Source organism: Odocoileus virginianus, chromosome 5 (genome assembly GCF_023699985.2).
Source record: "Odocoileus virginianus isolate 20LAN1187 ecotype Illinois chromosome 5, Ovbor_1.2, whole genome shotgun sequence".
Taxonomy (NCBI): Eukaryota; Metazoa; Chordata; class Mammalia; order Artiodactyla; family Cervidae; genus Odocoileus; species Odocoileus virginianus.
This window is the reverse complement of record NC_069678.1, coordinates 3,591,449-3,604,405: the sequence shown is the minus strand read 5'-3', so window position 1 is coordinate 3,604,405 and position 12,957 is coordinate 3,591,449. Positions and strand designations below refer to the sequence as shown.

General features: G+C 38.8%; 1 protein-coding gene across 3 annotated transcripts in view; it reads right to left on the bottom strand.

Moving 5' to 3' along the window:
- The window catches only part of SPAG17 (sperm associated antigen 17), a 250,171-nt gene that overhangs the window by 82,299 nt on the left and 154,915 nt on the right, over positions 1-12,957 (bottom strand). For all 3 annotated transcript variants that reach the window (XM_070467229.1, XM_070467228.1, XM_070467230.1), the window contains exons 25-26: positions 12,054-12,229; positions 5,861-5,978 (exon numbers count right to left, since the gene is read on the bottom strand). In XM_070467229.1, coding sequence (XP_070323330.1) covers positions 5,861-5,978; positions 12,054-12,229 — 294 coding nt within the window. The remainder of the gene's footprint in view (positions 1-5,860; positions 5,979-12,053; positions 12,230-12,957) is intronic.

Sequence of the window (12,957 nt, the reverse complement as noted above, 5' to 3'; positions counted from 1 at the left end):
TTGTTATTATAAAGGCATACATATAGCATATTTGTACAAACCTACTTGCACAAAAATCTAAATCTTGTTTACTATAGGAGAAAGAAAAGGAATAGAACATAATGAGAAATTTGGGATTACAACTACGAAATTTTAAAAAATATTTTGATTAAAGTATGACAGAAAACAATATTTTGACTGGCTGTCACATGAATATGTTATATTATCTATTACATTTTTCTGTATTAAAAGTTAAAATAAAATGCTATTGGTTCTGGAGGAAAAATAAAGTGGTTTACTAATATGAAATGATGGCATTTCAAGAACTATATAGGGCTAGTAGGAAAATATTTTTGAAGGAACATCCTTCATGGTACCCTTCAAGTCAAAGAAGGAATAATAAAAAAAATAATAAACATCTGTTGATATATTTCTACATGTTAAATGCTTTGTATATGCATTTTGTTCAGCCTACCTCAACAATCCTTTAAGGTAGACACTTTCATTTTCCAGAGTTTTTATTTATTTTTTTAATTTTTTTTCATTTATTTTTATTAGTTGGAGCCTAATTACTTTACAACATTTCAGTGGTTTTTGTCATACATTGAAATGAATCAGCCATGGATTTACACATATTCCCCATCCCGATCCCACCTCCCACCTCCTTCTGCACCCGATCCCTCTGGGTCTTCCCAGTGCACCAGGCCCGAGCACTTGTCTCACGTATCCAACCTGGGTGGTGATCTGTTTCACCCTAGATAATATACATGTTTCGATGCTGTTCTCTCGAAACATCCCACCCTCGCCTTCTCCCACAGAGTCCAAAAGTCTGTTCTATACATCTGAGTCTCTTTTTCTGTTTTGCATATAGGGTTATTGTTACCATCTTTATAAATTCCATATATATGTGTTAGTATGCTGTAATGGTCTTTATCTTTCTGGCTTACTTCGCTCTGTATAATGGGCTCCAGTTTCATCCATCTCATTAGAACTGATTCAAATGAATTCTTTTTAATGGCTGAGTAATATTCCATGGTGTATATGTACCACAGCTTCCTTATCCATTCGTCTGCTGATGGGCATCTAGGTTGCTTCCATGTCCTGGCTATTATAAACAGTGCTGCGATGAACATTGGGGTGCATGTGTCTCTTTCAGATCTGGTTTCCTCGGGGTGTATGCCCAGAAGTGGGATTGCTGGGTCATATGGCAGTTCTATTTCCAGTTTTTTAAGAAATCTCCACACTTTTTTCCATAGCGGCTGTACTAGTTTGCATTCCCACCAACAGTGTAAGAGGGTTCCCTTTTCTCCACACCCTCTCCAGCATTCATTGCTTGTAGACTTTTGGATAGCAGCCATCTTGACTGGAGTGTAATGGTACCTCATTGTGGTTTTGATTTGCATTTCTCTGACAATGAGTGATGTTGAGCATCTTTTCATGTGTTTTTTAGCCATCTGTACGTCTTCCTTGGAGAAATGTCTGTTTAGTTCTTTGGCCCATTTTTTTGATTGGGTCATTTATTTTTCTGGAGTTGAGCTGGAGGAGTTGCTTGTATATTTTTGAGATTAATCCTTTGTCTGTTGCTTTGTTTGCTATTATTTTCTCCCAATCTGAGGGCTGTCTTTTCATCTTGCTTATAGTTTCCTTTGTTGTGCAAAAGCTTTTAAGTTTCATTAGGTCCCATTTGTTTATTTTTGCTTTTGTTTCTAATATTCTTTTCCAGAGTTTTTAGATGAATTAATGGAGGGTAACTTCTTAAAGGTCACACAGCTAGTAAGAGCTAAGATTTGAAAGCAAGTCTCTGTGCTCAGCCTTTCCCTTATACTGAGAAAACAACCACAGCTACCACGATTAAAAACAAACAAACAAAAACCTAACAGTGCAGTAATAGTCTCCCGATTAGGAAGTATTTTATCATTTAATATTTATAACAATCCTGTTTAGTAGATGTTATTTTATAAATGAAGAAATTCAGGGTGGTGGGTTATAACTTCTTCAAGGTCACCCTGGAAAGAACTCAAGTTTCTAGGCTCTTCCTTCTTACACTATGTCACCTTCTTTCCCTTGCCCTAGGCTGATCGTATGAAGACAGTGCTACTTTGATGTTTATGTTGTCATTATGTTCAGACTTGAATTAGAATATACATAATGCATGGGCTTCCCAGGTGGCACTAGTGGTAAAGAACCTGCTTGCCAATGCAAGAGATGTGGGTTCGGTCCCTGGACCAGGAAGATCCCCTAGTGGAGGGCATGGCCACCCACTCCAGTATTCTTGCTTGGAGAATTCTATGGACAGAGGAACCTGGAGGGCTACAGTCCATAGGGTAACAAAGAGTCAGGCACGACTGAAGTGACTTGGCATGCAATACATGGAACATTTTAGAAAGATTATGTGTTCCAGGCAGAGTTATTATTAATTACATTTCCACTCTAACACAAACATGGAAACATCAGACTAGGAAACGAAACTAACAGAAAAGACAGGTAAAACAAGTATGAAGCTGTGGTTTGATAATAGAATCAAGAAAACAATCAGCGAACAATTATGTCTCTGAATTTGAAAACAATATCCCTCTCAGTACATTCATAGCATGTTTGACTTTGGAAGGCCCTCCAGGGCCATCAGTCTTAGTAGCACACACAGTCAATCCCATCATGGAAAACTTGGACCACTAGGAATTCCCAGAAATAGAAACAAAGGTCCAGACTCTATTTTTAATAATTCAGAAAGCCTAATGAAAAGTAAAACTGAGACATAATAGCTACAATATTGTTTCTTCTCATTCGGCTGGCAAGTGAATATACCACTGAATTGTTTTTCAATTCGCATACTCTTTATCTTTGATGGATACACTTTTCAAATATGGTCTACAGAAGAGAATTATGGGGGTGGGGTGTGGGAGCTTCCCAAGTGGTTCAATGGTGAAGAATCCGTATGCCAATGCAGGAGACACAAGTTTGATCCCTAGGTCGGAAAGATCCCCTAGAATAGAAAATGGAATCCACTCCAGAATTCTTGCCTGGAGAATCCCATGGACAGAGGAGCCTGGCGGGCTACAGTTCATGGGGATGCAAAGAGTTGGATTTGGCTGAGTGACTGAGTGCATGCACACATACACACAAACACACACGAATTATAATAAAGAGGGTATTTGATTGTGAAAAAAATGTGATTCACTGATACAATGTACCATTTCTCAAGTGGGGAACTATGGTCCTGAGGTGGTAAGCTCTTATAAGCGCCATACAATTAATTAGAACCCAAATCCCAGCTCAGCAGCTTGCTTTGTTGCCTCTCCTAATTCTACTGCAATAGTGGGTCTCCATTTAAATGATATTCAAATCAAATCACCAGTATGGATAGCCTCCCTACATTGGATTAGTTAAAGAAGTCCTATTGTACCAAGGGAACATTTCATGCAAAGATGGGTTCGATAAAGGACAGAAATGGTATGGACCTAACAGAAGCAGAAGATATTAAGAAGAGGTGCCAAGAATACACAGAAGGACTATACAAAAAAGATCTTCATGACCCAGATAATCACGATGGTGTGACCACTCACCTAGAGCCAGACATCCTGGAATGTGAAGCCAAGTGGGCCTTAGAAAAGCATCACTACGAACAAAGCTAGTGGAGGTGATGGAGTTCCAGTTGAGCTATTTCAAATCATAAAAGGTGATGCTGTGAAAGTGCTGCACTCAAAATGCCAGCAAATTTGGAAAACTCAGCAGTGGCCACGGGACTGGAAAAGGTCAGTTTTCATTCCAATCCCTAAGAAAGGCAATCCCAAAGAATGCTCAAACTACCGTGCAATTGCACTCATCTCCCACACTAGTAAAGTAATGCTCAAAATTCTCCAAGCCAGGCTTTAGCAATACATGAACCGTGAACTTCCAGATGTTCAAGCTGGTTTTAGAAAAGGCAGAGGAACCAGAGATCAAATTGCCAACATCCTCTGGATCATCGAAAAAGCAAGAGAGTTCAAGAAAATCTATTCCTGCTTTATTGACTATGCCAAAGCCTTTGACAATGTAGATCACAATAAACTGTGGAAAATTCTGAAAGAGATGGGAATACCAGACCACCTGACCCACCTCTTGAGAAACCTATATGCAGTTCAGGAAGCAACAGTTAGAACTGGACATGGACCAACAGACTGGTTCCAAATAGGAAAAGGAGTACATCAAGGCTGTATATTGTCACCCTGCTTATTTAACTTATATGCAGAGTACATCATGAGAAACGCTGGGCTGGAAGGAGCACAAGCTGGAATCAAGATTGCCAGGAGAAATATCAATAACCTCAGATATGCAAATGACACCACTCTTTTGGTAGAAAGTGAAGAGGAACTAAAAAGCCTCTTGATGAGGGTGAAAGAGGAAAGTGAAAACATTGGCTTAAAGCTCAACATTCAGAAAACTAAGATCATGGCATCTGGTCCCATCACTTCATGGCAAATAGATGAGGAAACAGTGGAAGCAGTGTCAGACTTTATTTTGGGGGGCTCCAAAATCACTGCAGATGCTGACTGCAGCCATGAAATTAAAAGACACTTACACCTTGGAAGGAAAGTTATAACCAACCTAGATAGTATATTAAAAAGCATAGACATTACTTTGCCAACAAAGGTCCATCTAGTCAAGGTTATGGTTTTTCCAGTGGTCATGTATGGATGTGAGAATTGGACTGTGAAGAAAGCTGAGTGCCGAAAAATTGATGCTTTTGAAGTGTGGTGTTGGAGAAGACTCTTGAGAGTCCCTTGGACTGCAAGGAGATCCAACCAGTCCATCGTAAAGGAGATCAGTCCTGGGTGTTCATTGGAAGGACTGATGCTGAGGCTGAAACTCCAATACTTTGGCCACCTCATGCGAAGAGTTGACTCATTGGAAAGGACCCTGATGCTGGGAGGGATTGGAGGCAGGAAGAGAAGGGGACGACAGAGGATGAGATGGCTGGATGGCATCACTGACTCGATGGACATGAGTTTGAGTAAACTCCGGGAGCTGGTGATAGACAGGGAGGCCTGGCATGCTGCGATTCATGGGGTCACAAAGAGTCGGACATGACTGAGTGACTGAACTGAACTGAACTGATTGTACTTATTCATATTAATAAGGTGCCATAAATTCTATAAAAGTATGGGCTTCCCAGGTGGCACTAGTGGTAAAGAACCCACCTGCAAATGCAGGAGATGTAAGAGACACAGGATTGATTGCTGGGTTGGGAAGAACCCCTGGAGGAGGGTACAGAAACCCACTCCAGTATTCTTGCCTGGAGAATCCCATGGACAGAGAAGCTTGGCGGGCTATAGTCCATGCGGTCGGACATGACTGAAGCAACTTAGCATGCATGCACCCTATAAAAGTATATGCTGATACCTGGAAACAAGACTGGTTTTCTTCATCCATTTAACCTGCACTTATCTCTGTCTACTCTGTGCTCACTCCCCTTTGCTTTGATTAGACCAGCAAAGTTCTATACATGTGGCCGTTTGCAGAGGAAAGAACACAGAAACACATTGTAGTTACTAAGACCATTAGCTTTGCCAGCACTGGACCAAGAATGGCATTTTATCTCTGCCACTTAGGAATTGAGTGATGTGGTGAAAGATATTGAATCTTCTGATGTCTCAATTTATTTTGTGAAATGAAATTGTTAGGACTTGGAGTACAGTAGTTGTATTTTGTCATGTATGTTAAGTACTTAGACAGTGTCTGGCCCATAGTAAGTGCTCAAAAATGGTGGTTACTATTAGCTCATTATTCATTATCAACAAACATATCTAACTGGTAGGAAGGCACACGATTTCAGTGGTGATTCAAGTATTTTCTATGTAACTCCCCTCCTCCTTACCTCCTCCTTCCCCTGGCCGGCACTCACCTGGGGACTCTCGCCCCATGAAGGTTACTTGGAGCCCATTGGGGCAAGACACATTCAGGTTTTGGAAGATGGGAACACGAGGAGTCTCTTGTAAAACAGGCTCCGGTTCTTCTACTTCCTGTAAATAATACAACATGGGAATAATTTCCTATCATTTTCTAAACAAGTTATTGATTTCTTACGACTGAACAAGGACTTGCTGAATACTTAGAATGACTTTCTCAGGACGATAGGGCCCTGCAGTGGAGCCTAATAAGGATGTCTCTCTACTGTGCAACTGATATTTTACTTGTAGCACAACACATAGACATGTGAAACAGCTAAATAATAGTACCAAATGGTTGGCATCTTTCCTCAGAAAAGGGAGATATCAAAGTTAATAAGACTGATTAGGAAAGGATGATAAAGAAGTTGGGACTTGAACTAGGCCTTGAAAGATGCCTCATATAGGCATATAGGTGTAAGGGCTGACCAAGATCCCTAGCACCTTCTGTTTGATTCTTACAGTTTGGATGCTAGAGATATTATGCTATAAGGATATACGCTTTATTTTTTTTTTCTATAGTGACCATGCATTGCTTTTATAGTAAGTAAAAACAATAAAAAGGATTATAAGTTTTAATGAGGGCCTGGGTGTGTCTACTTAACAAATTGTTAATGATTTTATGCTAACTGTGCCTGAATCCCTTGTTTGCTTATGTGCACTCTAGGATAAAAGTTATTTGTTATCTCCAACAATAATCATTTCAGTTTTTCCAACTGACTTTCTTAGTGGCTCACCACCAAAATCATCCCAACCGATCCCCCAGTATTGGATCTTTAATTTATTCTCTGTGGTCTTCTATTACTGATCATTTAGGTGGTTCTGCCTTTGTTACTTGGAGAAGGAAATGGCAACCCGCTCCAGTACTCTCGCCTGGAAAATCCCATGGATGGAGGAGCCTGGTAGGCTGCAGTCCATGGAGTTGCTTAGAATTGGACACGGCTGAGCGACTTCACTTTCACTTTTCTTTTTTTTTTTCCATTATTTTTATTAGTTGGAGGCTAATTACTTTACAATATTGTAGTGGTTTTTGCCATACATTGACATGAATCAGCCATGGATTTACATGTATTCCCCATCCCACCTCCCTCTCCACCCGATCCCTCTGGGTCTTCCCAGTGCACCAGCCCCGAGCACTTGTCTTATGCATCCAATCTGGGCTGGTGATCTGTTTCACCCTTGATAATATACATGTTTCGATGCTGTTCTCTCGAAACATCCCACTCTCACCTTCTCCCACAGAGTCCAAAAGTCTGTTCTGTACATCTGTGTCTCTTCTGTTTTGCATATAGGGTTATCATTACCATCTTTCTAAATTTCATATATATGTGTTAGAATACTGTATTGGTCTTTATCTTTCTGGCTTACTTCACTCTGTATAATGGGCTCCAGTTTCATCCATCTCATTAGAACTGATTCAAATGAATTCTTTTTAATGGCTGAGTAATATTCCATGGTGTCTATGTACCACAGCTTCCTTATCCATTCGTCTGCTGAAGGGCATCTAGGTTGCTTCCACATCCTGGCTCTTATAAACAGTGCTGCAATGAACATTGGGGTGCACGTGTCTCTTTCAGATCTGGTTTCCTTAGTGTGTATGCCCAGAAGTGGGATTGCTGGGTCATATGGCAGTTCTATTTCCAGTTTTTTAAGAAATCTCCATCACTGCTCTCCATAGTGGCTGTACTAGTTTGCATTCCCACCAAGAGTGTAAGAGGGTTCCCTTTTCTTCACACCCTCTCCAGCATTTATTGCTTGTAGACTTTTGGATAGCAGCCATCCTGACTGGCGTGTAATGGTACCTCGTTGTGGTTTTGATTTGCATTTCTCTGATAATGAGTGATGTTGAGCATCTTTTCATGTGTTTGTTAGCCATCTCTATGTCTTCTTTGGAGAAATGTCTGTTTAGTTCTTTGGCCCATTTTTTGATTGGGTCATTTATTTTTCTGGAATTGAGCTGCAGGAGCTGCTTGTATATTTTTGAGATTAATCCTTTGTCTGGTGCTTTGTATGCTATTATTTTCTCCCAATCTGAGGGCTGTCTTTTCACCTTGCTTATAGTTTCCTTTGTTGTGCAAAAGCTTTTAAGTTTCATTAGGTCCCATTTGTTTATTTTTGCTTTTATTTTCAATATTCTGTGAGGTGGGTCATAGAGGATCCTGCTGTGATTTATGTCAGAGAGTGTTTTGCCTATGTTCTCCTCTAGGAGTTTTATAGTTTCTGGTCTTACATTTAGATCTTTAATCGATTTTGAGTTTATTTTTGTGTATGGTGTTAGAAAGTGTTCTAGTTTCATTCTTTTACAAGTGGTTGACCAGTTTTCCCAGCACCACTTTTCAAAGAGGTTGTCTTTTTTCCATTGTATATTCTTGCCTCCTTTGTCGAAGATAAGGTGTCCATAGGTTCGTGGATTTATCTCTGGGCTACTCACTTTTCACTTTCATGCATTGGCAAAGGAAATGGCAACCCACTCCAGTGTTATTTCCTGGAGAATCCCAGGGACAGGGGAGCCTGGTGGGCTGCCGTCTATGGAGTCGCACAGAGTCAGAGACGACTGTAGTGACTTAGCAGCAGTAGCCTTTGTTACTAACAGAGAATAAAATCTGAATTGTCAACTAAAAATCAATTAATAACAAACATGGCAAAATTAAGAGGAAAAAGCTTATGAGCTTCCGTAAAATGAACAGTATTGCTCAAAGACACAAACATGCCATGACAAATCTGTCGTTACATTCAGAACCATTATCCCCTATTTCTTCATTATAGTCAATTAAAAAAAAAGTTGGGTGGACCAATTGGTTAGCCACCAAATTGCTTTCAGCTAAGTTAACTAATTACCTGGGACTATTCTCAACACTTCAACATTTTCACTTAAGGAGCAAGTGTCTGAGCTTGAGAAAACTCAGTAAAGCTGTGTACATATGGTGCAGAGGCTCAGTAACATTCAAACCCCATAGCTTTCAACTTTTAATTTATTTATTCATTTTTATTGACTTACAGCTGCATTACAATGTTATGTTACAATATTATGTGATATAGCAAAGTGACTCAGTTACACACATATATATTCTTTTCTCACATTCTTTTCTATTATGATATATCACAGTATATTGAATATAGTTCCCTGTGCTCCACAGTAGGACCTTGTTATTTACCCATTCTATATACACTAGTTTGCATCTGCTAATTCCAAACTCCCAATTCAACCCTCTCCCCCTTGGCAACCACCAGCTTATTCTCTACGTTCCTGATTTAATTTCTATTTCATACATAGGTTTGTTTGTGTCATATTTTAGATTCCACATATAAGTGATATGATATTTGCCTTTCTCTTTCTGACTTCACTTACCATGATAATCTTTAGTTGCATTCACATTGCTGCAAATGGCATTATTTTGTTCTTTTTTTTTTTTTTGGCTGAGTATTATTTCACTGTATGTATATATACATATACCTTCCCTGGTGGCTCAGATGGTAAAGCATCTGCCTGCAATGCAGGAGACCCAGGTTTGATACCTGGGTTAGGAAGATCCCCTGGAGGAGGGCATGGCAACCCACTCCAGTACTCCGGCCTGGAAAATTCCATGGACGGAGGAGCCTGGTAGGCTACAGTCCATGGAATGACCAAGAGTCGGACACGACTGAGTGACTTCACTTTCACTTTCATATACATAAATATATACCTATGTAGATGTGATATATGTAGTAGTAAAGTAATATTTCACTGTATATATATACACACACACACACACACACACACATATCTTTTTCATTCATTTATCTGTCAATGGACATTTAGATGGTTTCCAAGTCTTAGCTATTGTGAATAGTGCTGCTATAAACATAGGAGTGAATGCATTGTTGAATTACAGTTTTGTCTGGATATATGCCCAGGAGGGATTGTTGGATCATATGGTAGTTCTAGTTTTAGATTTCTGGGAAATCTCCACAGTGTTCTCCACAGTGACTGCGCTAATTTACATTCCCACCAGGAGTGTAGAGGTTTCCCTTTTATCCACACCCTCTTCAGTATTTGTTATTTATAGACTTTTGTTTTTTTTTTTTTGATGACTGTTCTGACTACTGTGAGGTGGTAACCTCATTGTAGTTTTGTTTTGCAGTTCACTAGTAATTAGTGATGCTAACTATCTTTTCATGTGCCTATTGGCCATCTGTACTTCTTCTTTGGAGAAATGTCTCTTTAGGTGTTCTGCCCATTTTTCAACTAGATTGCTTGCTTTTTCTTGTTGAGTTGTAGGAGCTCTTTGTGTGTTTTGTAAATTAAGCCCTTGTCAGTTGCATCACTTGCAAATATTTTCTCTAAGTAGTCTTTTCATTTTGTTTATGGTTTCCTTTGCTGTGAAAAAGCTTTTAAGTTTGATCAGGTCCTATTTACTTTCTTTTTGTTTTTTTGATCAGGTCCTATTTACTTTCATATATTTATTTCTATTGTCCCGGGAGACTGACCTAAGAAAACACTGATATGATTTACATCAGAGAATGTTTTGCCTATGTTTTTACTTCTAAGAGTTTCTATTTCTAAGAGTTTTATGGTATCATGTTTTATGTTTAAGTCTTTAAGCCATTTTGAGTTTATTTTTCTGTATGGTGAGAACATGTGTTCTAGCTTCATTGATTTACATGTGGCTGTCCAACTCTCCCAGCACCACTTGTTGAAGAGACTCTCATTTTCCCACTGTATATTCTGGCCTCCTTTGTCAAAGATGAACTGACCACAGGTGTGTGAGCTTATTTCTGGGCTCTCTATACTGTTTCACTGATCCATATGTCTATTTTGTGCCCACACTATCCTGTTCTGATTACTGTAGCCTTGTAGGAAGTCTGGGAAGGTTATGCCTCCTGCTTTGTTCTTTTCTTCAGGATTGGTTTAGCAATTCTGGGTCATTTATAGCTTTAGGATAAAATTTTAGGATTTTAGGATTATTTGTTCTAGTTCTGTGAGAAAGGTCATGGGTAATTTGATAGGAATCACATTAAATCTTGGATTGCTTTGGGTAATATGGCCCTTTTACCAACAGTAATTCTTCCAATCCAACAGCATGGGATATTTTTCTATTTCTTTGAGTCCTCTTTACTCTCCTAAACTTTCATAGTTGTTAGCATAAACTGTTTACCTCCTTGATGAGCAAACCCTAGAATTTTCAAAAGGCCGGGCTAAAAATTCCAGGGCCCCAGTCACTTTTTAGCACATTTTTTTTTTTCTAATAAGTTGAGAATCTGTACATTGTAAAAACTGTACAGGTGTACCAGTAAAACCAAAAGAGTCAAGATTTGATCAGTAGTTCCCTTCTAGTTCCTCATTTAGAAACTCTTTCGATCTATATACTTCTATTAGGAAATATTTAGAGTCAAAGAACTCATGAGTATATGTGTGTGTGTGCCCACATGCCTGTTTGCAGGTAGAGGGTAGACCACTCTTTAACTGGAAGTGGATTGTCCTTTAGTCTTGCTGAATTCCAAGCACATCAACTGCCCAGTTGCTCAGTCATGTCCAACTCTTTGTGGTCCCATGGACTGTAGCCCGCCAGGATCCTCTGTTCATGGAATTTTCCAGGCAAGAATATTGGAGTGGGTTGCCATTCCCTCCTTCAGAGGATCTCCCTGACCCAGGGATTGAACCCATGTCTCTTGCACCTCCTGCATTGGCAGGCAGGTTCTTTACCACTAGCGCCAGCTGGTAAGCCCAAGTTCATCAATATCTAAGTCCAAATCTACCAAATAGAAGTGTTTTCACTATTTAGTTAAAGATCTTCCTCTTCCAATTGTTGTTTATCTCAATGGAACTAAATGAAGTCTTAAAAATAAGGAATGATAGGAACTTTATCATCCTAAAGCAAAGAACATCCAAGATCCAAGGTGGGGAAACGGTTGAACTAGTTATTCTAAGTTTGGAATGAATGACCTGAGACAGTTTGTAGATGACTGACAACATGTCTCCCAGTGTGGGAATTCAACTCCTGTATGCAGGCCTCTTTTGTCCATTTAAAATAGAAAGTACAAGGAGTGTTAGTTAATCTAAACAGTGAAATATATGTACTGTAATAACACTATTGGCATAAATCATGATCTTCAAAAAGTTAACATTGAGTCAGAAGCAGAATCTGGGAATCCATGGCAGGGTCCACTTACCTTTTTCTCTTCTTCTTTTGGGCGCTCCTCTTCTTTAAGAGAGTCTTTGGGTTTTTCCTTCCCTTTTGTTTTACCTTTGCCTTTGCCTTGAGGAATACTCACTATAACAGGAATCACTGTTGGAGTATGTACTGATGGGATATTCAACATAGATTCCAAGTTAGGATCCTTATCCTCTATGAGAAAGAGGAAAAAAAATTAGACATTTATATTTGATATGTTTGTTAAATAAAATTTACATCTCAAAAATTTATACAATTTGACCATTTTTACCTTGCTAGTAGCATTTATCAGTTGTATAGGTTTCAGGGGATAATGCAGTTGATTTGAAGATCAAAATTGTAGTTTAAAAATGTGAGGCACTTAATACTTTGATACATTTGGTTGAGTCATTATTTCACATGTTCTTCCATCCCCATCTAGATTGTTAACTTCTAATGATAGGGCAGTAACCATCTCTTCATTTATTTGAGAAATATTTATTGATAGACTCTTATATGTAAACGTGTGGAGCAGTGAACAATAAAGGGAAAAAAGACTTTAGGAAGATAAAATAGTCTAAATAAGATCTGCTCTCAAATAACTTCAAGACAAAGTCACATTAAACAAGAACATAATGAGGGATACAAACAAGGAAATTTAGAAAAGAAAGATTATTTCTATCTGAGATGATAAAAGAAGTTTTCTTGCAGAAGACTGATTTTATTCTGGATTTTAATGCAGAATTGTAAATGGAGAGGCAATCCATGGAGGAATTATGTCAGAAAGTTCTGAGCATCCCTTACATCTTTTTTTTTTTTTTTCCATTTATTTTTATTAGTTGGAGGCTAATTACTTTACAACATTGCAGTGGTTTTTGTCATACATTGAAATGAATTAGCCATGGATTTACATGTATTCCCCA